Source organism: Oncorhynchus mykiss, chromosome 10 (genome assembly GCF_013265735.2).
Source record: "Oncorhynchus mykiss isolate Arlee chromosome 10, USDA_OmykA_1.1, whole genome shotgun sequence".
Classification (NCBI taxonomy): Eukaryota; Metazoa; Chordata; class Actinopteri; order Salmoniformes; family Salmonidae; genus Oncorhynchus; species Oncorhynchus mykiss.
Window position 1 is genome coordinate 15,982,191 of NC_048574.1, and position 23,515 is coordinate 16,005,705.

General features: G+C 40.1%; 1 protein-coding gene across 22 annotated transcripts in view; it reads left to right on the plus strand.

Annotated features, from left to right (window-relative positions):
- Positions 1-11,785, plus strand: part of LOC110533415 (disks large homolog 2) — a 312,764-nt gene extending 300,979 nt beyond the window's left edge. For 12 of the 22 annotated variants that reach the window (XM_036989771.1, XM_036989777.1, XM_036989783.1 and 9 more), the window contains 7 exons: positions 4,018-4,068; positions 4,476-4,577; positions 7,091-7,114; positions 8,171-8,343; positions 9,968-10,080; positions 10,443-10,534; positions 11,097-11,785. In XM_036989771.1, the coding sequence (XP_036845666.1) occupies positions 4,018-4,068; positions 4,476-4,577; positions 7,091-7,114; positions 8,171-8,343; positions 9,968-10,080; positions 10,443-10,534; positions 11,097-11,203 (662 nt within the window). In that variant the 3' untranslated portion in view covers positions 11,204-11,785. Of the gene's footprint in view, positions 1-4,017; positions 4,069-4,475; positions 4,581-7,090; positions 7,115-8,170; positions 8,344-9,967; positions 10,081-10,442; positions 10,535-11,096 lie in introns of those variants that run through there. The other 10 variants (XM_036989776.1, XM_036989779.1, XM_036989787.1 and 7 more) reach the window with 5 other exon arrangements.
- The last annotated feature ends 11,730 nt before the right edge of the window (positions 11,786-23,515 follow it).

Genomic DNA, 23,515 nt, shown 5'->3' on the forward strand with positions numbered 1-23,515 from the left:
TTTGACATGCATTATCTGAATTAGGTCCACATAATTATACCTAAGAGGGGTGGTTTCTATGAAGGAACTTTGAATGTCCTTTGAGCTAGCTAGCTAACAAGCTTGTGTGTGCAGAGCGGCACCTGAATTAAAAACACGTCTTAGCTTTTTGTAGTTAATAAATCCAACCGAAATGTGATAACTAGGCCTATAGTATCCTTGCCTACATAGCATTGGAAAACTGAATCCATTCTTCTTTAGGCTACTGTACTGACGTTTTAATGAAATAGCTATGTTTCTGAGGGGGAGGGGCAGGTAGCCTTTTTTCAGCATGCAGGCAGACACTATAATAGATTTATAAGTGAGAGAGTGAGGGCTTTGCATAGGCGCTTTGTTGTGTTTTTTTTGTGGGACTAGAATAAAAATGCCTGGAACGTAAAATAACATTATTATCCAGTTCCCATCCTTTTAAAATAACGGTTCAGTTCCCGGAACAGTATGGATCACTTTCGTTCCCGGTTCCGTTTCTGTTCCCCCCCCAAAAACATAAAAGGTTTTCGGTTCTGTTCCCTGAACCGGTTCCAACCCCTGCTAATAAGCGCCTAAATTGGAACGTGGTGGCTGTACAGTAATATGCTATACATGACGTCAGAGCTCTGGCTCTGTGCTTTCACAAGGCTGTATGGGTTTTGACTGACAGCCGTTCTGAACTTGAGCACAGCGCAACAAGAAGTTGCTCCCATCAGTCCCGCTAATTGGGCAACATTTGAAAATGTTTTGTTGAGTGAGAAAAATGCTGTAAATTAAGATGACCTGATGTATTTTGAAAGGTGAGACATTGAGGATTAGAATAAATACCGCTTTGATGTCATACAAGAAGGCCAACTACCATGAGTCCAAATGTGCACTTCACATTTCCAGATTCTAAAACTCATGTCATATACAGTGTCAATGTTTATGATCATAATGTTTGATGTACAGTTACAAGATGACATGGCATCATAACCTGGTTGTTCTGAACAGAATGAGCCTGTTTGTTTATTGAGAAGAACATTGGCTGTGGAACACGCACTTGAATGCACTCATGACTCCTTTCTATGTGCACCAAAATTACAATCTGTTTTTCTGAATTGCCTTCTGAAAGCCTAACTTATAACTTAACGTCATGTTGGTAATAGAACAAGCCTAACCTGACTGAGATTGTGAATTATAAAATGGACCGTTTTTAGATTACGTAAACAACAACAGTAGTTGTGTGATGGGGATGAAACAACTACAACTACAAGTCTGCTTGCTTTAGTTCCTCAATGGCACAGCTAGGAGAGCTCAGAAAAGTACCTTAGAGTTGAAGATTCTTTGAGTCTTAAGTGTATTGAAATTGCTTAGGAACTGTGCACACATTTTCCTGTTCTCTCCAAACTGTTACTTTACCATTGCTACCATGGTTATGCATAAGCGTTTCATATGGAATTATGTGAGAAACATTTAAATTTAGCCCTATCCATATAGGCCAAATCCCATGAGTGTAAAGGGTTAAAGGTTTTATTTTACTGCAACATTAATAGACACCCATCTATTGTAATGTTAGCTTTCTCCTCTTTTTTATACAACTATTATCTTGCTGTGTTTAATCCCTATCCCTGGATCAGAATACAAATAGTTACAGAATAATATCATGTTGGTACTTTCTTGCACATATTAACCAATCAACTAATACTAACCAATCAACTAATACTAACCAATCAACTAATACTAACCAATCAACTAATACTAACCAATCAACTTATACTAACCAATCAACTAATACTAACCAATCAACTTATACTAACCAATCAACTAATACTAACCAATCAACTTATACTAACCAATCAACTAATACTAACCAATCAACTTATACTAACCAATCAACTAATACTAACCAATCAACTAATACTAACCAATCAACTAATACTAACCAATCAACTTATACTAACCAATCAACTAATACTAACCAATCAACTTATACTAACCAATCAACTTATACTAACCAATCAACTTATACTAGCCAATCAACTAATACTAACCAATCAACTCATACTAACCAATCAACTTATACTAACCAATCAACTAATACTAACCAATCAACTCATACTAACCAATCAACTAATACTAACCAATCAACTAATACTAACCAATCAACTAATACTAACCAATCAACTAATACTAACCAATCAACTCATACTAACCAATCAACTCATACTAACCAATCAACTAATACTAACCAATCAACTAATACTAACCAATCAACTCATACTAACCAATCAACTTATACTAACCAATCAACTCATACTAACCAATCAACTCATACTAACCAATCAACTAATACTAACCAATCAACTTATACTAACCAATCAACTAATACTAACCAATCCACTTATACTAACCAATCAACTAATACTAACCAATCAACTAATACTAACCAATCAACTTATACTAACCAATCAACTTATACTAACCAATCAACTAATACTAACCAAACAACTAATACTAACCAATCAACTTATACTAACCAATCAACTAATACTAACCAATCAACGTATACTAACCAATCAACTAATACTAACCAATCAACTTATACTAACCAATCAACTAATACTAACCAATCAACTAATACTAACCAATCAACTTATACTAACCAATCAACTTATACTAACCAATCAACTAATACTAACCAATCAACTAATACTAACCAATCAACTAATACTAACCAATCAACGTATACTAACCAATCAACTTATACTAACCAATCAACTAATACTAACCAATCAACTTATACTAACCAATCAACTTATACTAACCAATCAACTAATACTAACCAATCAACTAATACTAACCAATCAACTAATACTAACCAATCAACTTATACTAACCAATCAACTTATACTAACCAATCAACTAATACTAACCAAACAACTAATACTAACCAATCAACTTATACTAACCAATCAACTAATACTAACCAATCAACTTGTACAAAAAATGTGGAAATCAATCAATCCGCCATCATTAACACAATGGAAAAATCTAATGATTTATTATTGAAATTGTATGGGCGACTGAGGAAAAACAAATTGGTACAATTTAAGGCCAAGTGGCAAACCATAATGCAGCCACTAGGGATGGGGGTGTGAACATGCGGGTCTGGCCAGATGAGATGTAGCCATTATTTGTGTGCGTCCGTAAATTGTTTGTATCTGGAGTAAAATAATCTATAAAATACAAATCTACTTAGCATGCACTCTAAAAGCAGAACCAATTAGATACAGCTGTACCTTTTCTGTGAGTTGCAAGGTAACAGTTCATATAGATTTTATAGGTGTTATGCTGAGCATTGAAACTAAAGCAGGACAAATATTGTGTTATAGTAGAATTATAGTAGAAGGTTAAATTAATCCTGGCAAAGAGAATGGGAAGGTTTTGAGACAAGCACACAAAGTGATCATCCTCCCGAGAGCTACAGTCATGACCTCAAATAGATTAGGCCTATATTGACAATCTTTTGACTAGAGAAAATGATTTGCCCTCATAATATTAAAATGTATCGACCAAATAGTACAATGAAGCAATATAACTTGACACATTTCCCAACCCAAGCTCTAAATGAAAACGCATCCACTGGTCATTACTGCAGGCGAGACAAAATAACCTCAGTGTTTGTGTTTGTTTGGGATTATACGGATACTTGAAAAGGATGTTTGCATAGTGCACTAGACAGTCACAATTCACTTCGAAAGCAGTATAAACTTTCTTGCCTTCTGTTGGGTGTTGTGTCACTACTCTTTGGCCACAATCAGTCTCAATCCCTTTTTTTGTATGGCACAATTTACATTGAGCGTTTTCATTGAATGCTTCTAATCACTTCTTTATTCATCCAGATTGACATTTCTCCTGTCTTGGAACACTTGGTCAAGAGAATAAGCATGAACATGCATGTAATGTCCGTTTTAGTAACTTTTCTGTTTTATAGTAACTATTTTAGTTACTGTTTTATGTCACCAGGGAGTCAAGAGGACATGATTCTCTCCTATGAGCCTGTCATTCGACAAGAGAGTGAGTCCTCTTCCAATCTTTTACCAGAGTGGTCCTTGATAATGCACTATTTCAGTCAGTGAAACATTAGCCGCTTGCACATTGTCACACTATATCTATGCACGCCAGTGTGTACAAGCACCACAGAGGTTTTAAAAATGAGACAAAACAATTGATTACTTCCTGTAACTCCTGCGAGGGAGATTCTGGAAAGTTCTTCCGTACTAGTTATTTACAGGAAGTAATCGCTTGTTGAGTCTCTAGACAACAAAACCTCTCTGGCACTAGTACGCATTGGCTTGCTCAGATATAGCGTGGTTGTTGTAGTGAAATTGCTTGCCCACATTTACTGTGGAGACTAATACTCAGTGCACAGTTATAACCTATTATGTCTGTAAATGAGTTGATTGACACATTTTATCTTACAGTTAATTACGCCAGACCCGTCATAATCCTTGGACCGATGAAAGACAGAATCAACGACGACCTGATATCCGAATTCCCTGACAAATTTGGCTCCTGCGTGCCACGTAAGTCCCTCTACCATCACAAGGAGTATAACGCTTCTCAGAGTAGGAGCGCTGATTTAGGATCAGTTTTGCCTCAGGTCAAAATTGATAAGATTTCATGGACAGGGGGAACCTGGGCCCAGATTCACAAAACCTTCTTTGGAATACATTTCTTCTTAACTGCCATTTTCACCTTAAGTATAGACTTATGAAGAAAGTTAAGCGAAGTTGCTATTCCTCAATAAAGTTATTGGAAATGTTCATACGTTTTTTCCTATGTTTCTTCCTATGAAAAGAGTTAAGAAGAAATGGGATTCTTGAAAATAATGTTTTAGGATCTTCTTGAAAATGTGCTAAACCCTTGTCTTGTGACAACTGGATACTTTTGTAACCATGAATGTTTTCTTGCGCCACTGCCACAGACACAGTTGGCTACCGGACATTTAAATGAACAATAATAATTAACAATATTGTAGAAGTATTAAATAGCTAGCGTTAGCTTGTTAATTTGCAAAGAAGAACATGGCTAACTTAGCTAACGTTAATATTGTTAACTATGTTGGCTAATGTTGTTATGCGTTAGCTCTTACCGGTCACGCAGTCCCTCTACCACTGCCTCTCCTATCATGGACAAAACCTTCTCCTCCAGCTGGTCCACATGAATGGTTGATACCCCTCCCCCCATCCAGTCTTCTTCAACTCCCTGCTTCTCCCTTCTTAGCAGCCAACTTGATGTTGGACTACTGTCCCTTGCTATACCCCCGACGGTGGAGACAGACTTGGGCACTCTCGCCCATCCTCTCTTTTGGTCTCTGCAATGACCCTTCAGTTATCGAGTCTCCCCAACAGCAACCTTTTCCTGGCTGCTATTTCCTCCACCATCACTTCAAGCTCTTGTTTTTTTGCGCTTTCCTTGGTTATCCATTTTTGTGTTGATATACAGTAGCTAGTCTGATGGCTGTAATGTGTGAAAAATAACATTTGTTTTTGTGTATAAAGGGTTTGCGAGCCAACAACAACAACAAACATTCTCGAGACATAAAGCAGATGAATAAATGTAATAAAATGGAAATATTAAAACTTTATTATAGTGGGCCAAATCCTATCATCCCTGTCACATAAGCTTATTTATTGGTTTCAAGCACGTCGCTAATGTCAATGCCACATAAGAAGATAGTTCTTAGGCAAGATATTTACGAAGTTCTTCAGAAAACTATGAATTCCTAAGAACATTTTGAGGAATTGCACTTACAAACTCTCTTATGGACTTCTTATTTTTTTTCGTAAGTAGTGTTTTGTGAATCTGGCCCCTGATCCTGGATCAGCACTTATACTCTGAGACGCTTGATACATATGGCTCCAGTCTACCAGGCTGTCTCAGGGTGGACACAGTTGCTGCATCAAGAATACATTGTGTGATCATGTGCCCTTGTGATTAGCTCTCCCTAATACATTCCACCGTGCTGCCAATATACCGTTGTAGTTTTATTTTATACCCATCTTCTTTATTTGCTATGTTGTTATAGTGTTTGATTCATTATTTTTCCTCATTTCTCACCAAAAAGCTATTAATTTCCCCCCCTTACATGTTTTGTTGGGTTCTTTGATTTGTATTATACATACTTGGTTAAATTATCCAGAGATGATTTCTTGACAATAATAATGTAGGATTTTATTATACCCTGCTATTCACATGTGCAATTCTATTGAACCATTAAAGGGGAAGTTCAGGATTTTAGAATTTGACGTTAAATGTCTCCTCATGCTGAAAGTAGTCTATAGGCCAGGAGAAACTGTAATCCATGGTTCGGTTTTTCTTGAAGAAATGACTATGAACTTCAGCTAACTTTAGCCACAGCTAGGTAATAATCAATGGAAGTTTATTTTTATTTTTATGGCCAACTGAGAAAGGCAAAATCCAACAAAAGCTATGGCAACAAATCCAAATAAATGTGGATTTTGTTTTACAGACAACAGGATTTGGAGTTTTGGCTGTAGACCAGATACTGTTTATGTATAGTAGTGTGACCATACTACTAAGTTCAAAGGTTCATGGACAGTAGAGTGCTTCTGGCATTTTACTCTAAAACCATTTTTCATACATTTCTCATTGGTACACCATTAGTATGGTCTCACAATCCAATTATTTTGCACATTCAAGCCTCATAGCGGTCCTAATAGCAGGCCTATGATTCATTCCTGAAAAAGTTTTGGATCCTTATGAGAGTTTTTGCTCCTGTTTGATTTTGTTAATCATATACCATATACTATGGCTGTGAGCCAATCAGCATTCAGGGCTCGAACCACCCAGTTTTTAATGAGGAATATTTACAAACAATTGTTTGAGTTATATGACCTTTTAAATACAGTTTTTCAGTATAATGATAGTATTTCATACTATTGTATATTTCAAAGAACTGTCCACACCACTGTCTACTTGATGTCATATTTTTATTTTGATCGTCATTGTTTTGATTTGGTTTGTTTTAATTGATTTATCTTTTTATTCCATCTATTTTTTAAACCATGTAAAGCGGCTAACTGTTCAGGGCAGCCAGGTAAGTGAGCCCCTTCGTTGCTGGTATACAGAATGTAGTGTAACTAAGTTATTGGTTAATACAATGTAGTGAAAGGAAGTAGAATATGTTCCACACTGTTGTAAGTAGTAGATTGAAAATGGACTTAGAGTAGAAATTGCAGTATTGACATTTTAAAAATACTCCAAATGCCTCTCTACACATAGTTACCAGGAGATGTACAGATTCATTGTGGGGAATGGGGAAATTTCCCTTCTCACTATTAAATCTACACATTTTTTAACAGTGCGATGGAGAATCTATAGATTTCCAGTGGAATCGCTAGATTTCCCTATTTTACACATTTACCATAACACATCAGATTGAACAAAATGCCCATTTACAGTATCAGTAACAGTTAGACTGGGTTTACATTCAAATCACCCTGCAAACACCAGATCTTAGCTTAGGTGCACTACTTTTTATGCTTTCAAAACACTATCATGGTATTTTGAAACATTTTCAGTGCATAATTAGAGTTTGTTTACACAAACAGGCAGAATAGTTGTGTTTATGTACAGTATCTATACTGTAGTCACACTGTACCTGCCTATGTAACTATAATATAAATAAAAGGTACTACGCTTCGATCACACCCACAGCGTCATTGCATTTTGGTACGACAGAATTACATTCATTTCCAATGAAACGCTACGTTTGCCTTGCAGCATTGCGTTACAGAGGCGGTTGCAGTGCGTTCTGTGTGGTACATCCTTTGGATTTATCGAACGTTATGCATCAAACTGTATGTGTAGACGGCTTAACAGAAATGGTAGCAGAAGGTGAATGTTGAACTTTTGTTGCACACATATCCAGATGATGCTGCGTACTATTTTGTGCAAGGACTCTATCGGTGTGTTCGAAGTGTGGGATGTAGTGCCTTCTGAGATACTTCTAAATTGTTAAACCGATCACTATACGCTGCTCCCTCTATAACTCGCTCATCAAAAAGTTGCACATTCAGTTAAACAGTTTCCTCCCTTTACATTGTACTTTCTGTATTATTTTAGCTTATTGTCTTCTCCTCTTGAATCAAAGATACCACTCGGTCGAGGAGGGACTACGAGGTCGATGGGCGGGACTACCATTTTGTAATGTCCAGAGAGCAGATGGAGCAGGACATCCAAGAGCACAAGTTCATTGAGGCGGGCCAGTACAACGACAATCTATATGGAACCAGTGTTCAGTCGGTCAAATATGTGGCTGAGAGGGTGAGTGTCACTGTCATTGAGATATACTGTATTTAGGCAGTGTGTTTTCAACAGGCAGAAAAATAACGGTGGCAGGCGGCGGTGCGCTAATCCAATGTTAACTTTTATAGCTTTTCCTAATGCCTCAATCACACCGACAATGTTATTGCATTTTGGTACCACAGAAGTACATTAATTTCCAATGGAAATGTTCTGTGTGGTGCATACATTGGATTTATTGAACGTGTGCGTCAAACTGTATGCGTCGACAGCTTGACAGAAATGGTAGCAGAAGGTGATTGTTGAACTTTTGCGCAAAAAATCAAGCCATAACCATTTCCTTAATTAACTTCACTGAAATGTTTTGTTGTTGTTGTATTTTACGATCTTGTCTCATCGCTGGAACTCCCCAACGGGCTCAGGAGAGGCGAAGGTGGAGTCACGCGTCCTTCGAAACATGACTCGCCTAACTGCGCTCCTTTACACCCGCCAGCTTAACCCAGCCGCACCAATGTGTCGGAGGAAACACTGTTCAACTGGCGACCGGGATCAGCGATGCAGTGCCTTAGACCGCTGAGTCACTCAGGAGGCCCCACTGAAACTATATCTAACCTAATTCCTAACTAACCTTAACCCTACTACTACCTTAATACATATCGACCCCTATGCATTAACTAACAAAAATGTTCTGCTGGTCGAAAATACACTTCCATATTTAACACTATTCAGGTTCCATTTAACTCTGTGGTTATAGCGTTGTGTTGATCTATATTTAATCCAGACAAAATGTGTGATGTAACCACACAAAAAGATCATACCAATATTTTTATTTTATTAGACCAATTTCAGAATTTTAAAATGTGGGTCTTTGTGTCTTATTGGACGAATAACTAAAAGGACAACCATGGTCTCCAAGCATATCTATTCCTTTGTATGTGTTAAATACCTCTTCTAATAAAGTATTATGTCAGAAACAGTTATTTGACTCAATCAAGGACATCATGTAAATTCAATGATATACACTTTGTGTACAAAACATTAAGGTTACCTGCACTTTCCATGACATAGAATGACCAGGTGAATCCAGGGGAAAGCTATGATCCCTTATTGATGTCACTGGTTAAATCCACTTCAAATCAGTGTAGATAAAGGGGAGGGGACAGGTTAAAGAAGGATTTTTAAGCCTTGAGACAGTTGAGACAGTGGATTGTGTTTGTATGGGCATGACAAAATATGTCAGTGCCTTTGAACGGTAGGCGCACCGGTTTGTGTCAAGAACTGCAACGCTGCTGGGTTTTTCACGCTCATCATTTTCCTGTGTGTATCAAGAATAGGCCACCACCCAAAGGACATCCAGCCAACTTTACACAACTGTGGGAAGCATTGGAGTCAACATGGGCCAATATCCCTATGGAATGCTTTCGACACCTTGTCCTGACGAATTTGGTATTTGGTATTTGATTAGGATCCCCATTAGCTGTTGCAAAAGTAGCAGCTACTCTTCAAATCAGTGTAGATAAAGGGAGCTGTTCTGAGGGCAAAAGGGGATGCAACTCAACATTAGGAATGTGCTCCTAATGTTTGTACACTCAGTGTATACTGTATAGAGTATGTACGTGTATAAACTGTCTCTTTCCTCTGTCAGCAGGGTAAACACTGCATACTGGACGTGTCAGGGAATGCCATAAAACGACTACAAGTAGCACAACTCTACCCCATTGCCATCTTTATAAAGCCTAGGTCCATTGATTCATTAATGTGAGTTCTCTCATATCCTAACTCGTGAAAATATTACATAGCAGATGTGTTTATTACGGATATCCAATACAGGAGAAGGAGCTGACATCATTAAATTGAGTGCAGAATATATTTTTAAATGGGGAGGGGGTAAATCAGGCAATTAAGTGGAAATGGGAGTTGAATTGACAAATACCACATTAACTTAATGAACGTAATTCGTAGTCCATACATGTGGAAATGCAGTTGCAGAGATTAGAACCTTTGGGACTGATTTCCCGGACACAGATTGAGCTTGCTTTTTAGTCCAGGACTAGGCATAATCTGTGTCCAGGAAACTGCCCCATGGTCTCTGATGCCTCACAACAAACCTTTGTTCCCAGGGAGATGAATAAGAGATTAACAGAAGAGCAGGCCAGGAAGACATTTGACCGGGCCATGAAGTTGGAGCAGGAGTTTGGCGAGTTTTTCACAGGTACAGTATCCATGAGTAAAGATGCACAATGTTCCTCTTTTTAGACAAAAGAGATGTGAAAGTTGTAGTCTCAACCGTTGTTAATGTATTCAGTCCTGGGGCCTCATTTCTCAAGCCTCTGTGGATTACAAAGAAATTGGCCTACATGGAGATCCTACAATTAAATGGGAATTATGAACATTATTGATGTTCATCATTTCCATGATTAAACAGATCCCTACTGTAATTCTGCATATGTGAATGAGCATTACAAGCCTGCCTGGATAATGCCCTTCATTCACCTTTTATGGTGACAAATTAGACCCTCATTTGCTGTTTGGTTAGGAACTATTAGAACTAAACCACGGCAGTAAAAACCAAAAGAGCAGGTGTTAGCAGAATGTTTTAATCTTTTGCAGTGACTTTTTCAACCTTAACCTGTGGGACCACAATGTGTTCTATGGATGCAATTTATTATTATCACGAACAGTATGTACATGACAAAAAAAGATTTCCTTCTATTAGAAAATAATTTATAAATGGTTAGATCTGCCTGTACTGAATGTATCCCCTTGTTTTGCAGCCCTTGTTCAAGGAGACACCTTAGAAGACATTTATAACCACTGCAAAATGGTGATAGAGGAGCATTCAGGACCCTACATCTGGATCCCATCAAAAGAGAAATTATGAGAACACACCACTTTGGCAGGGATATTGGACTGCTAGATTCACAACATACTTTGTAACATATGTTCAACTGTAATGGTAATTTATATTGTTCATAATTATAGCCAATTAAACAGATTTTTTTCTTATAGTTTCTTTTTTTTCCACTTTCAATATGAATGTTCCTGAATGTACACCACAACGTTTAAGACACATTTTTGGCCTAAAAAAATGGACTGTTTGTATATTTCATGTTTTTATTTTTAAAAATGCTAAGGAAATTTAATAAACAAGGGCATGTGTTCACGTCGACACTGCGTGGAATTTCACATGAATATTCGAAGATCGCCACGCCAATGAAGGAGGGGAAGGAAATAATATCAGCTTCTTTTGCTTCTCTCCACACAACAGCTAGCACTTTGTGTCCCCTGACACTCACCTCACATCAGTAGTTGACATTTTGTGTGACTTTAGCATCTATGGCCCTTGGACACAGTTCATCGTAATCCGCCTATTTTTACGTTCTTCTTCTTATTTTTTTTTATTATTTTGTGAATTCAGATTTTTTGAAAATGTTTTCTTTGAATAAGAATTCTCAACTGTATTGTTTTTTGTTGTTGTGCGGATTATTTCTTAAAGAATACAATTATTGTTAAGATGCTTTGATTAGAATGAAGAATTAAGGGGGAAATCTACATTTAGGTGTAGGAAATGTGACATTATATTTTGCTATTTATATTGATAGAGGGCACAACAGCACAAACTATTTATTATGAAGATATATAACTTTGATTAAAAAACAAATAAAACATCTGATCTTAATTGTTTAACATAGTGTGTGGTAGATTTAGAGATGATGGGGTTGTTATTTGAGAGTAAATGGAAAACTAAAGGTCCCAAGTCCTTTGAGGACTGATAGTAAGTAATGTTCTGTGGTGAGCCTAAAGTCTTAATCCGTATATTCACAAAGCAGCCTAATGATAACTTTGCCACTTAGGAGCAATTCTTATCAGAATTCTGTCATTTTTCCCATAAGTGTAATACATTTTCTGAAAGTAATTCACAAATTCTCCCTTTGCGCACGTTCGCCACATACTTCCCAACATTTGAATTCCCAGTGGCCTAGTGCAGCATCTGGAAAGTGTCTGAAGTGAAATTTCACAAATTAAAAGTAAGTATCATAATGAATTACAGTAGGCCTATAACCAAATGCAATGTGCTTTGTTACTTTTTTTTCCATTCATGAAACACATTTGGGGATTTTGATGAATGGAAGCTCCTGTGTCCGTTCAATTTAAAGAACTATAGTCTTGTATATCGGTTACAATTAAAGTACATTAAAAGGATTATCGAATAGTATAAAGATTTCTTACCAGTCTTACGTTTATCAATCAATCTTATTTTATTTAGTGAACGCTGAAATGACAACATGCCTCTAACAGAGCTCTTAATTTAGGAGTGGTGGAGAGGACTTCTAAGGGCTTTAGAATTTTCTTAACTGTCAGCTTTTGCCATTACCAAGCCTAGACACATCAGCCTATTAAAGATCTTAAAAGACTAAAATATCCTGTGCCAATATTGCATTGATGCATCATTGACAAGGCTACTAGCTACTACTAACATTAGACAACATTTAAGTTTTTGAATATATTACAAAATCCCACGTTTTTGTGTATCTGTTTCACACATATCCATGTGCTTTTAAGGAAAAAAAGATAAGAGGTCCATGTTGTAAGTTTATCATATGTTGTAAAAAAACAAAGACCCTTACGGATTGGTCAAATAGAAGTCCTGTAGGATATTGTTATTGTCATCGTTCCAAGGTGGCACCATGCAAAGGTGCACTTTAACCATAGTTTCTCACGTGATGGAGGATTATTGTAATGCATATCCTATAACATGTTATAGGCCTACATGTAAGTGAAGCCAACGTATGAATATACTAATGATTGCCTATACTGATGTCTCCTCGCCAGCAGAGGGCGTAATCACTCTATGGGTAGGCTCCACCAGGCTATCATTAGTGAATATCAAATCAAATGTTTTTATAAAGCCCTTCTTACATCAGCTGATGTCACAAAGTGCTGTACAGAAACCCAGCCTAAAACCCCAAACAGCAAGCAATGCAGGTGTAGAAGCACGGTGGCTAGGAAAAACTCCCTAGAAAGGCCAGAACCCAGGAAGAAACCTAGAGAGGAACCAGGCTATGAGGGGTGGCCAGTCCTCTTCTGGCTGTGCCGGGTGGAGATTATAACAGAACATGGCCAAGATGTTCAAATGTTCATAGATGACCAGCAGGGTCAAATAATAATAATCACAGTGGTTGTCGAGGGTGCAACAGGTCAGCACCTCAGGAGTAAATGTCAGTTGGCTTTTCATAGCCAATCATTCAGAGTATCTCTACCGCTCCTACTGTCTCTAGAGAGTTGAAAATACCAGGTACGGCACAGTTAGCACGTCCGGTGAACAGATCAGGGTTCCATTGCCGCAGGCAGAACAGTTGAAATTGGAGCAGCAGCATGGCCAGGTGGACTGGGGACAGCAAGGAGTCATCAGGCCAGGTAGTTCTGAGGCATGGTCCTAGGGCTCAGGTCCTCCTCCGAGAAAAAGAAAGAAAGAGACAAAGAAAGAAAGAGAAAGAGAGAGAGAATTAGAAAGAGCATACTTAAATTCACACAGGACATCGGATAAGACAGGAGAAATACTCCAGATATAACAAACTGACCCTAGCCCCCCGACACATAAACTACTGCAGTATAAATACTGGAGACTGAGACAGGAGGGATCGGGAGACACTGTGGCCCCATCCGACGATACCCCCGGACAGGGCCAACCAGGCAGGATATAACCCCACCCACTTTGTCAAAGCACAGCCCCCACACCACTAGAGGGATATCTTCAACCACCAACTTACCATCCTGAGAGGCCGAGTATAGCCCACAAAGGTCACCGCCACGGCACAACCCAAGGGGGGCGCCAACCCAGACAGGGAGATCACGTCAGTGACTCAACCCACTCAAGTGACGCACCTCTCCTAGGGACGGCATGGAAGAGCAACAGTAAGCCAGTGACTGAGCCCTGTAATAGGGTTAGAGACAGAGAATCCCAGTGGAGAGAGGGGAACCAGCCAAGCAGAGACAGCAAGGGTGGTTCGTTTCTCCAGTGCCTTTCCATTCACCTTCACACTCCTGGGCCAGACTACACTCAATCATAGGACCAACTGAAGAGATGAGTCTTCAATAAAGACTTAAAGGTTGAGACCGAGTCTGTGTCTCTCACATGGGTAGGCAGACCATTCCATAAAAATGGAGCTCTATTGGAGAAAGCCCTGCTTCTATGATATAATGGGGGTCCACTTTCTATGATATAATAGAAGCCCTTCTTCTATGATATAATGGGGTCCTCAAACAATCGTTTAAGTGCATGCCGCCACCTACTGTGCTGGAATGTACGATCAATCATGATCTTCCCAATTCTGTACTACCATGAAAAAATTAACTAAAACAAAATAAATCCCTACTAACTTCTACCACACCCTCCCCCAAAACCCCTCCCCAACCCTATTAAACTATATCTATATCATGCTGAAACACTCCAGCCTTAGGATTGTTCAGGATGTCAACAACCATTTCAACAGTAACATCTGTTACCCCCAATATCTCTTTTGCCATCTCCACATGAGCCCACTCAGACACTCTTGACACTCATTCCATGTGCACACAAAAACATCCTTCTTCAGACACCCACATAGAGGTTGAAAAATCCCTGTTAGGGTTATCATCTCATGCAAGACAGGGAGTAATCTATCTCATCACCTGTTCATGCGGGAAACCCTACACATAGGACAAACGAAAAGACAATTAAATCAACGCATTGCTGAACACTGCAGCTCAATCTGGAGTAAGAACACTGACTATCCAGTGGTAGCTCACTTTGTTGAAGCGAACCGTCCTCTCTCCTCCCTCAAATACACAGGCATTGAGCATGTTGCTCTACCAAGGAAAGGAGGTAACATTGAGATCTTACTACTACAGAGGGGGGCCTACTGGATATCCTGTCTAAAAACATTGACCCCTAGTGGTCTGAATATTGACTTTGAGCTCAGGCCCTTCTTATGAACAATTATTTTGTTCATAAATCTTACAAATTAATATATTCTTTCTACAGCTTATCACCCAATATGTTCCCCCTGTTGATGAGGCTTATTATGCATAATGAAGTTGGAAACAATTAAATATATGTGAAATTAAATGAATCAATGTATGTTGAAGGTAATATTATGTACAATATCTAATTATGTTTCCATATGTTAACAATATATCATATATATATATATATATATATATAGCTAATCAAATGGCTACCCAGATTATTTGCATTGTCCCCCCCACCCTCTCTTTTACGCTGATGCTACTCTCTGTTTATTATCTATGCATAGTCCAGTGGTTCTTAACCTGGGTTCGATCGAACCCCAGGGGTTCGGTGAGTCAGTCTCAGGGGTTCGGCGGAGGTCAAGACACACATCCGACTCATATGATTCGTGATGATCACGCCCCGCTAGGCCATCATTGGCTGCACAGGTGATCACGCTACATCGCTTGGCCTATCTGTGCTGCAGGGAATTTGGTGCGCTCAGTAGTAGACTTGTGACTGTCGTGAGGGTACGTCTTTTGATTTCTTTCTTAATATTTTAATCCCTTCATACTTACTATGTCGAGTAAAAAAATAAAGTTGTCGGATGAATATGTACAATATGGATTCACATGTATAACGGAACGTGATGGGAGTCAGCGTCCTAACTGCATGATTTGCAATGCCAAGTTGAGCAATTCTAGTCTAGCACCGGCAAAACTAAGAGAACACTTCCTTAAGCTGCATGGAGATGGAAAATACAAGAACACAACGCTCGCTGAATTCAAGGTGAAGAGAGCCAGATTCGATGAAAAGGCTACTCTGCCTGTTCTCGGCTTTGCACCCATCAACAAACCGAACCGAAAATGCAGCCTTCAACTCTATGAGAACACAGACGTTTCCAATCTAAGCCAGCTTGCTGTATTCGTGCGCTATGTGAAAGACGACCTGATAAAGGAAGATTTTTTATTTTGTAAGCCTCTTACAACAACAACTAAGGCAGCCGATGTGAAGAAACTTGTGGATGACTTCTTCAAAGACAACAATCTTTCGTGGGATATGGTTTCTGCAGTTTGTTCGGATGGAGCTCCAGTCATGCTGGGAAGAAAGTCTGGTTTTGGTGCGCTAGTGAAAGCCGATGCACCACACATCATTGTTACGCATTGTATTCTGCACAGGCATGCGATGGCAACAAAAACCTTGCCTCCGAAACTGGCAGAAGCATTAAAAATTGTAGTGGAATGCGTGAACTATGTGCGAACTAGTGCACTGAGGTACCGCATCTTCAGTGAGCTGTGTAAAGAAATGGGCTCTGAATTCGAGGTACTTCTGTACCTTTCTAACGTTCGCTGGTTATCCCGGGGACCGGTGCTGAATCGTGTTTTTGCTGTGCGTGTGGAATTAGCCCTGTTTTTGCAAGAGCACCAACATTGTCATGCAGATTGCTTCAAAAATTCTGAGTTCATTCTCATTTTAGCGTACATGGCTGATATCTTCACAGCTCTCAATCATCTCAATCAAAAGAAGCAGGGCGGTGGAGTCAACATCATCAATGCGGAGGAAAACCTGAAGGCTTTTCAAAAAAAGCTATGGTTATGGAAACGACGAACAGAGAACGAAAACTTCGCAAACTTTCCCCTGCTGGACGACTGTGTAAGTAAGATCGAAGATGTATCTGGAATCGGAGACATTTCTGTACCCGCGGAACTGAAGCAAGCAATTGCCACGCACTTAGATGAGCTTGCAAAGTCTCTCGATGGATACTTCTCTAAAAGAGAGTCATATCCAGCATGGGGGAGACAGTCGTTCACGTTTAGTGTTGAGACAACAGATGTCAATAATGAATACCTCGATGAAATCATTGAAATTCAGCAGAGCCAGGTTCAACAGCAACTCTTCAGAACAACAACGCTTTCAACGTTTTGGTGTCAACAAATGGTAACGTACCCTGTTATTGCTAAAAAAGCTCTGGAGATTTTCATACCGTTTGTTACAACATATCTTTGCGAGCAATCCTTTTCGAGGATGCTGGACATAAAAACGAAGAAAAGGAACAGACTTTGTTGCAAAAATGACATGAGAGTGGCACTTGCCAAGGTGAAGCCGCGCATTTCTGAACTGGTCTCTGAAAGGCAACAGCAGAAGTCACACTGATTTGCAGTAAATATTCATTATTATGTTTTTGTGTGAAAATCATGTTTTTATGATTAAGTTCTTTGAACACAGTGATGTTGATGCACGGTTCATTTTGTGCACCAGTAAAATATATACCTATGTTTTGAATTTGAAAAAATCATATTTTATTTTTCCAATTAAGAAGGGTTCGGTGAATTGAGCTTCAGAGCTATTTGAGGTTTTAATTCGGCAGGTGATGAAATACAAATGTTAAAAAACCAAGACATTTGATATATTTCACCTCTAAGTCATTAAGTTTGATAGGTCATTAAAAGCTACAATTTGTGACAGTCTCTGCGGTTCTATAGCTATCAGAGATGGCCCCTACTTTAGAGATTCTCTGATGCTATAAATGCTTTTGCTTTTATTACAGGCTATGGCAGAGTTTTTCATAGTTGCAGAAAGTTGTTCTCTTTCTCTCTCTGTGTCTGTGTGTCTGTCTGTCTGTCTGCATTATCCTTTGAAAATAGACATGTGAAAGGATTCTGGGGATGAGCACAGGAAAACCTGGTTTAGTCTGCTTTCCACCAGACACTGAGATTAATTGTATTTTCAGTCGGACAGTAACCTAAAACACAAGGCCAAATATACAATGGAGTTGTAGTAAACCCTTAGCCATGGTATATTGGGCATACAGTGCCTTGCAAACGTATTCATCTCCTTGGCATTCTTCCTATTTTGTGTCATTACAACCTGTAATTTAAATTGATTTTTATTTGGATTTCATGTAATGGACATACACAAAATAGTCCAAATTGTTGATGTGAAATGAAAATAATTACTTGTTTAAAAAATAAATGGAAAAAATAAATGCTAAAGTGGTGCGTGCATATGCATTCCCCCCTTTTGCTATGAAGCCCCTAAATAAGATCTGGTGCAACCAATTACCTTCACAAGTCACATAATTAGTTAAATAAAGTCCACCTGTGTGCAATCTAAGTGTCACATGATCTTGTCACATGATCTCAGTATATATACACCTGTTCTGAAAGGCCCAAGAGTCTGTAACACCACTAAGCAAGGGGCACCACCAAGCAAGCGGCACCATGAAGATCAAGGAGCTCTCCAAACAGGTCAGGAACAAAGATGTGAAGTACAGTTCAGGTTTGGGTTATAAAAAAATATCAGAAACTTTGAACATCCCCCGGAACACCATTAAATCCATTATTAAAAAAGGGAAAGAACATGGCACCACAACAAACCTGCCAAGAGAGGGCTGCCCACCAAAACTATCTGTCCATAGGACCACTTTAAGCCGTACACTCCACAGAGCTTCACGGAAGAGTGTCAAGAAAAAAGCCATTGCTTAAAGAAAGAAATAAGCAAACATGTTTGGTGTTAGCCAAAAGGCATGTGGGAGACTCCCCAAGCATATGGAAGAAAGTACTCTAGTTAGATCAGACTAAAATTGAGCTTTTTGGCCATCAAGGAAAACGCTATGTCTGGAGCAAACCCAAAACCTCGCCCTGAGAACACCATCCCCACAGTGAAACATGGTGGTGGCAGGATCATGCTGTGGGTATCTTTTTCATCGGTTGTGACTGGGAAAGATTTTAAAGAATGATGGATAGCGCTAAATACGGGGAAATGTTTGAGGGAAACCTGTTTCAGTCTTCAAGAGATTTGAGACTGGGACGGAGGTTCACCTTCCAACAGGACAATGACTAAGCATACTGCTAAAGCAACACTCAAGTGGTTTAAGGGGAAACATTTAAATGTCTTGGAATGGTCTAGTCAAAGCCCAGGCGAGACAACCAGTTGGGCACTAGTAGTAGTCGTCTACCATTCTTCATGAAGAACAATGAGATTACAAGTGTGGAACAGTTTCTTTATTTAATAATTTTTACTCCCTCAACTTCACCTATAAGGTGAGAATGAAGTGTTTGTTAGAGTCTAATCTTTGCAGCTCAGGTTTACATACGCCTTAGCCAAATACATTTAAACTCAGTTTTTCACAATTCCTGACATTTAATCCTAATAAAAAGTTCCTGTCTTAGGTCAGTTAAGATCACCACTTTGTTTTAAGAATGTGAAATGTCAGAATAATAGTAGAGTGATTTATTTCAGCTCTTATTTCTTTCATCACATTCCCAGTGGGTCAGAAGTTTACATACACTCAATTAGTATTTGGTAGCATTGCCTTTAAATTGTTTAGCTTGGGGTCAAACCTTTAGAGAAGCTTTCCACAAACTTCCCACAATAAGTTGGGTGAATTTTGGCCCATTCCTCCTGACAGAGCTGGTGTAACTGAGTCAGGTTTGTAGGCCTCCGTGCTTGCACATGCTTTTTCAGTTCTGCCCACAAATGTTCTATAGGATTGAGGTCAGGGCTTTGTGATGGCCACTCCATTACCTTGACTTTGTTGTTCTTAAGCCATTTTGCCACAACTTTGGAAGTATGCTTGGGGTCATTGTCCATTTGGAAGACCCATTTGAAACCAAGCATTAACTTCCTGACTGATGTCTTGAGATGTTGCTTCAATATTTCCACATAATTTTCCTACCCCATGATGCCATCTGTTATGTGAAGTGCACCAGTCCCTCCTGCAGCAAAGCTCCCCCACAACATGATGCTGACACCCCCGTGATTCACAGTTGGGATGGTGTTCTTCAGCTTGCAAGCCTCCCCCTTTTTCCTCCAAACATAACGATGGTCATTATGGCCAAACAGTTCTATTTTTGTTTCATCAGACCAGAGGACATTTCTCCATGTGCAGTTGCAAACCGTAGTCTGGCTTTTTTATGACGGGTTTGGAGCAGTGGCTTCTTCCTTGGTGAGCGGCCTTTCAGGTTGTCGATATAGGACTCTTTTTACCGTGGATATAGATACTTTTGTACCTGTTTCCTCCAGCATCTTCAGAAGGTCCTTTGCTGTTGTTCTGGGATTGATTTGCACTTTTCGCACCAAAGTACGTTCATCTCTAGGAGACAGAAAACGTCTCCTTCCTGAGAGGTATGATGGCTGCGTGGTACCACGGTGTTTATACTTGCGTACAATTGTTTGTACAGATGAACGTGGTACCTTCAGGCATTTGGAAATTGCTCCCATGGATGAACCAGACTTGTGGAAGTCTACAACTTTCGTTCTGAGGTCTTGGCTGATTTCTTCTGATTTTCCCATGATGTCAAGCAAAGAGGCATTGAGTTTGAAGGGTGGCCTTGAAATACATCCACAGGTACACCACCAATTGACTCAAATGATGTCAATTAGCCTATCAGAAGCTTCTAAAGCCATGGCATCATTTTCTGGAATTTTCCAAGCTGTTTAAAAGGCACAATCAACTTAGTGTATGTAAACTTCTGACCCACTGGAATTGTGATACAGTGAATTATAAGTGAAATAATCTGTCTGTAAACAATTGTTGGAAAAATTACTTGTGTCATGCACAAAGTAGATGTCCTAACCGACTTGCCAAAACTATAGTTTGTTAACAAGTAATTTGTGGAGTGGTTGAAAAACGAGTTTTAATGGATCCAACCTAAGTGTATGTAAATGAAAGATTAGTGGAATCTGTGTGGGTAGCTGGACAGGTAGGATGACTGACAGTGAAGGTGAACAGGTGACAGGTGACAGAGGAATGGATGAGACTGAGGCAGGAATTCCTTTAACCATAAAGTGGTATATTTACTGAGTAGTCTGTGCTGCATAACAAAGGAAACAAATGACATGTATCCGATCAAATTCATCATCCCAAAGATCATATCATACCAATCATTCATGATTAACATAATTAGGGAAGTCAACAATCCAGTTCATTAAGAAGTCCTATAGTAATCATCCGTGAGTCATTTAGGCTCGTAACTATTTATCATCAACCATGAAAGAATACAAACAGTGGTTATTCAATCTATAATCCCCATTAGTTTGATATCGAAGTCGATCAGTTAGCAAACAATGACACCTCTCATTTCACCCTTTCAATTGTCTTCATGTGTACATGTAATCAATTTCATTACATATTAACCATATTGATTGCATAATTGGCCTATGAGGATCCGTAGGGCCGTGATCATTGACAATTCCCATTACACAATATGTTTGAAGCGTGTGCTCCAAGCCGCGCTCTGCGGAAATAACTATAAACAATAACTGATGGCCCACTCTCCGGATCGCAACAGATAGTTCAGATGAAAGGTAAGAGTCGGTGGACTTTTTAAATTTGTAATTTTTATTTTTATTTTACCCCCAATTTCGTGGTATCCAATTGTTGTAGTAGCTACTATCTTGTCTCATTGCTACAACTCCCGTACGGGCTCGGGAGAGACGAAGGTTGAATGTCATGCGTCCTCCGATACACAACCCAACCAGCCGTACTGCTTCTTAACACAGCGCGCATCCAAACCGGAAGCAAGCCGCACCAATGTGTCGGAGGCTACACCGTGCACTTGGCAACCTTGGCTAGCGCGCACTGCGCCCGGCCCGCCACAGGAGTCGCTGGTGTGCGATGAGACAAGGAGATCCCTACCGACCAATCCCTCCCTAACCCGGACGACGCTAGGCCAATTGTGCGTCGCCCCACGGACCTCCCGGTCGCGGCCGGTTACGACAGAGCCTGGGCGCGAACCCAGGGACTCTGATGGCACAGCTGGCGCTGCAGTACAGCGCCCTTAACCACTGCGCCACCCGGGAGGCCGAGTCGGTGGACTTACGTGGATTCATGTACGCACAGAACTTCTGGATCAGACGGAGTTAAGGAAGAGAAAGCAGTGAGATCAGGCGATGGCAATTTCCTCCTTTTATGGAGTTGAGATCTGTCGGACATTTCCACCTGACCTAATTAAAGCGCCCCTGGCCCAGCTGAATAAGTGACAATGAATTAAAGGATTATTCCACCAACTCCATGGGCCTTTTCTACAGCCACTCCGGAAATGTGTTAAATTCCACACTCCTAAAAAAAGGCTCATTGCTCCCCATCCTCTGTCATCTCAGGGAAAGGAATTAGTCGGGCAACTGGCCGGATATATGTCCGGTTCTTCACCTGGATCTCCACTTATCTAACACGACCATCGGTCCCAGGCATGGTCTTAGTGATACGGCCCACCAGCCAGGAGGCTCGAGGCAGCTGAGGGTTACTACTTGGCCAATTTCCAGGCTGGCCATTTCTCTCTGCCATTTCCCTCTGTGCTGTAGACTTGGTAGGTAATCCCGAATTAATCGGGCCCAAAAATGGTCAGCTAAGATCTGTGTCGCCACCGGCGTCTGCCAACGAGGTTGGTATCAGCACACATGGCTCGAGGAAGTGACGCATTTCGGCGTCCCATTAAGAGCATATTTAGTGTTTTTTGTGATTTTTTTTATTTTACCTTTATTGTAACCGGATCGGGGTCAGCGATGTCTACAGAGAGATATCCCAAGGGTTTGGAGTTCAGTATCCCTTCCACCTCTATCAGGACGGTCCCCAAGACAGTTTCAGTGACAGTTTGGTCCCCCAGTACGACTCATAAGGCCGTCTTTACAGATTTGATCACTCGCTCCCATGTTCCTCCAAAATGAGGAGCTCCTGGGGGGTTAAATTTGAATGAGATTTGTTGGTCCATCAGCTGATCCTGAAGGCTGGGTTCCATGGCTTGGAAAGCTTCCTCCAACCTGGCTTCTCCTGCTTTGAAGTTTGTACCTCTGTCAGCCAGGATCTCGTTGGGTTTCCCGTCGGGAGATAAACCGCCGTAGGGCCATGAGGAAGGCTTCAGTATCCAAACTCTCCAGTAGGTCCAGGTGAACACATCTAGTTGTCAAACACTTGAATAGAATGCCCCAGTGCTTTCCCACTCGACGACCAAGCTTGATCGTCAATGGGCCAAAGCAATCACTCCTGTTGACCAGAAGGGTGGTTTGAGGAGGCGCAAGCGAGCAGGGGGTAAATCTGCCATTTTGGCTCCGGCCCGCCATCTCTGACATTCTACGCAGGCGTATTGGTGCTTATGAATGGCTCCTTGTCCTCCAATTATCCAGTACTTCCGCCTCATCTCCCCATAGACCCTCTCTGGCCCTGGGTGGAGAAGCCTCTCATCATAACTCTTGATGAGGAGGCTG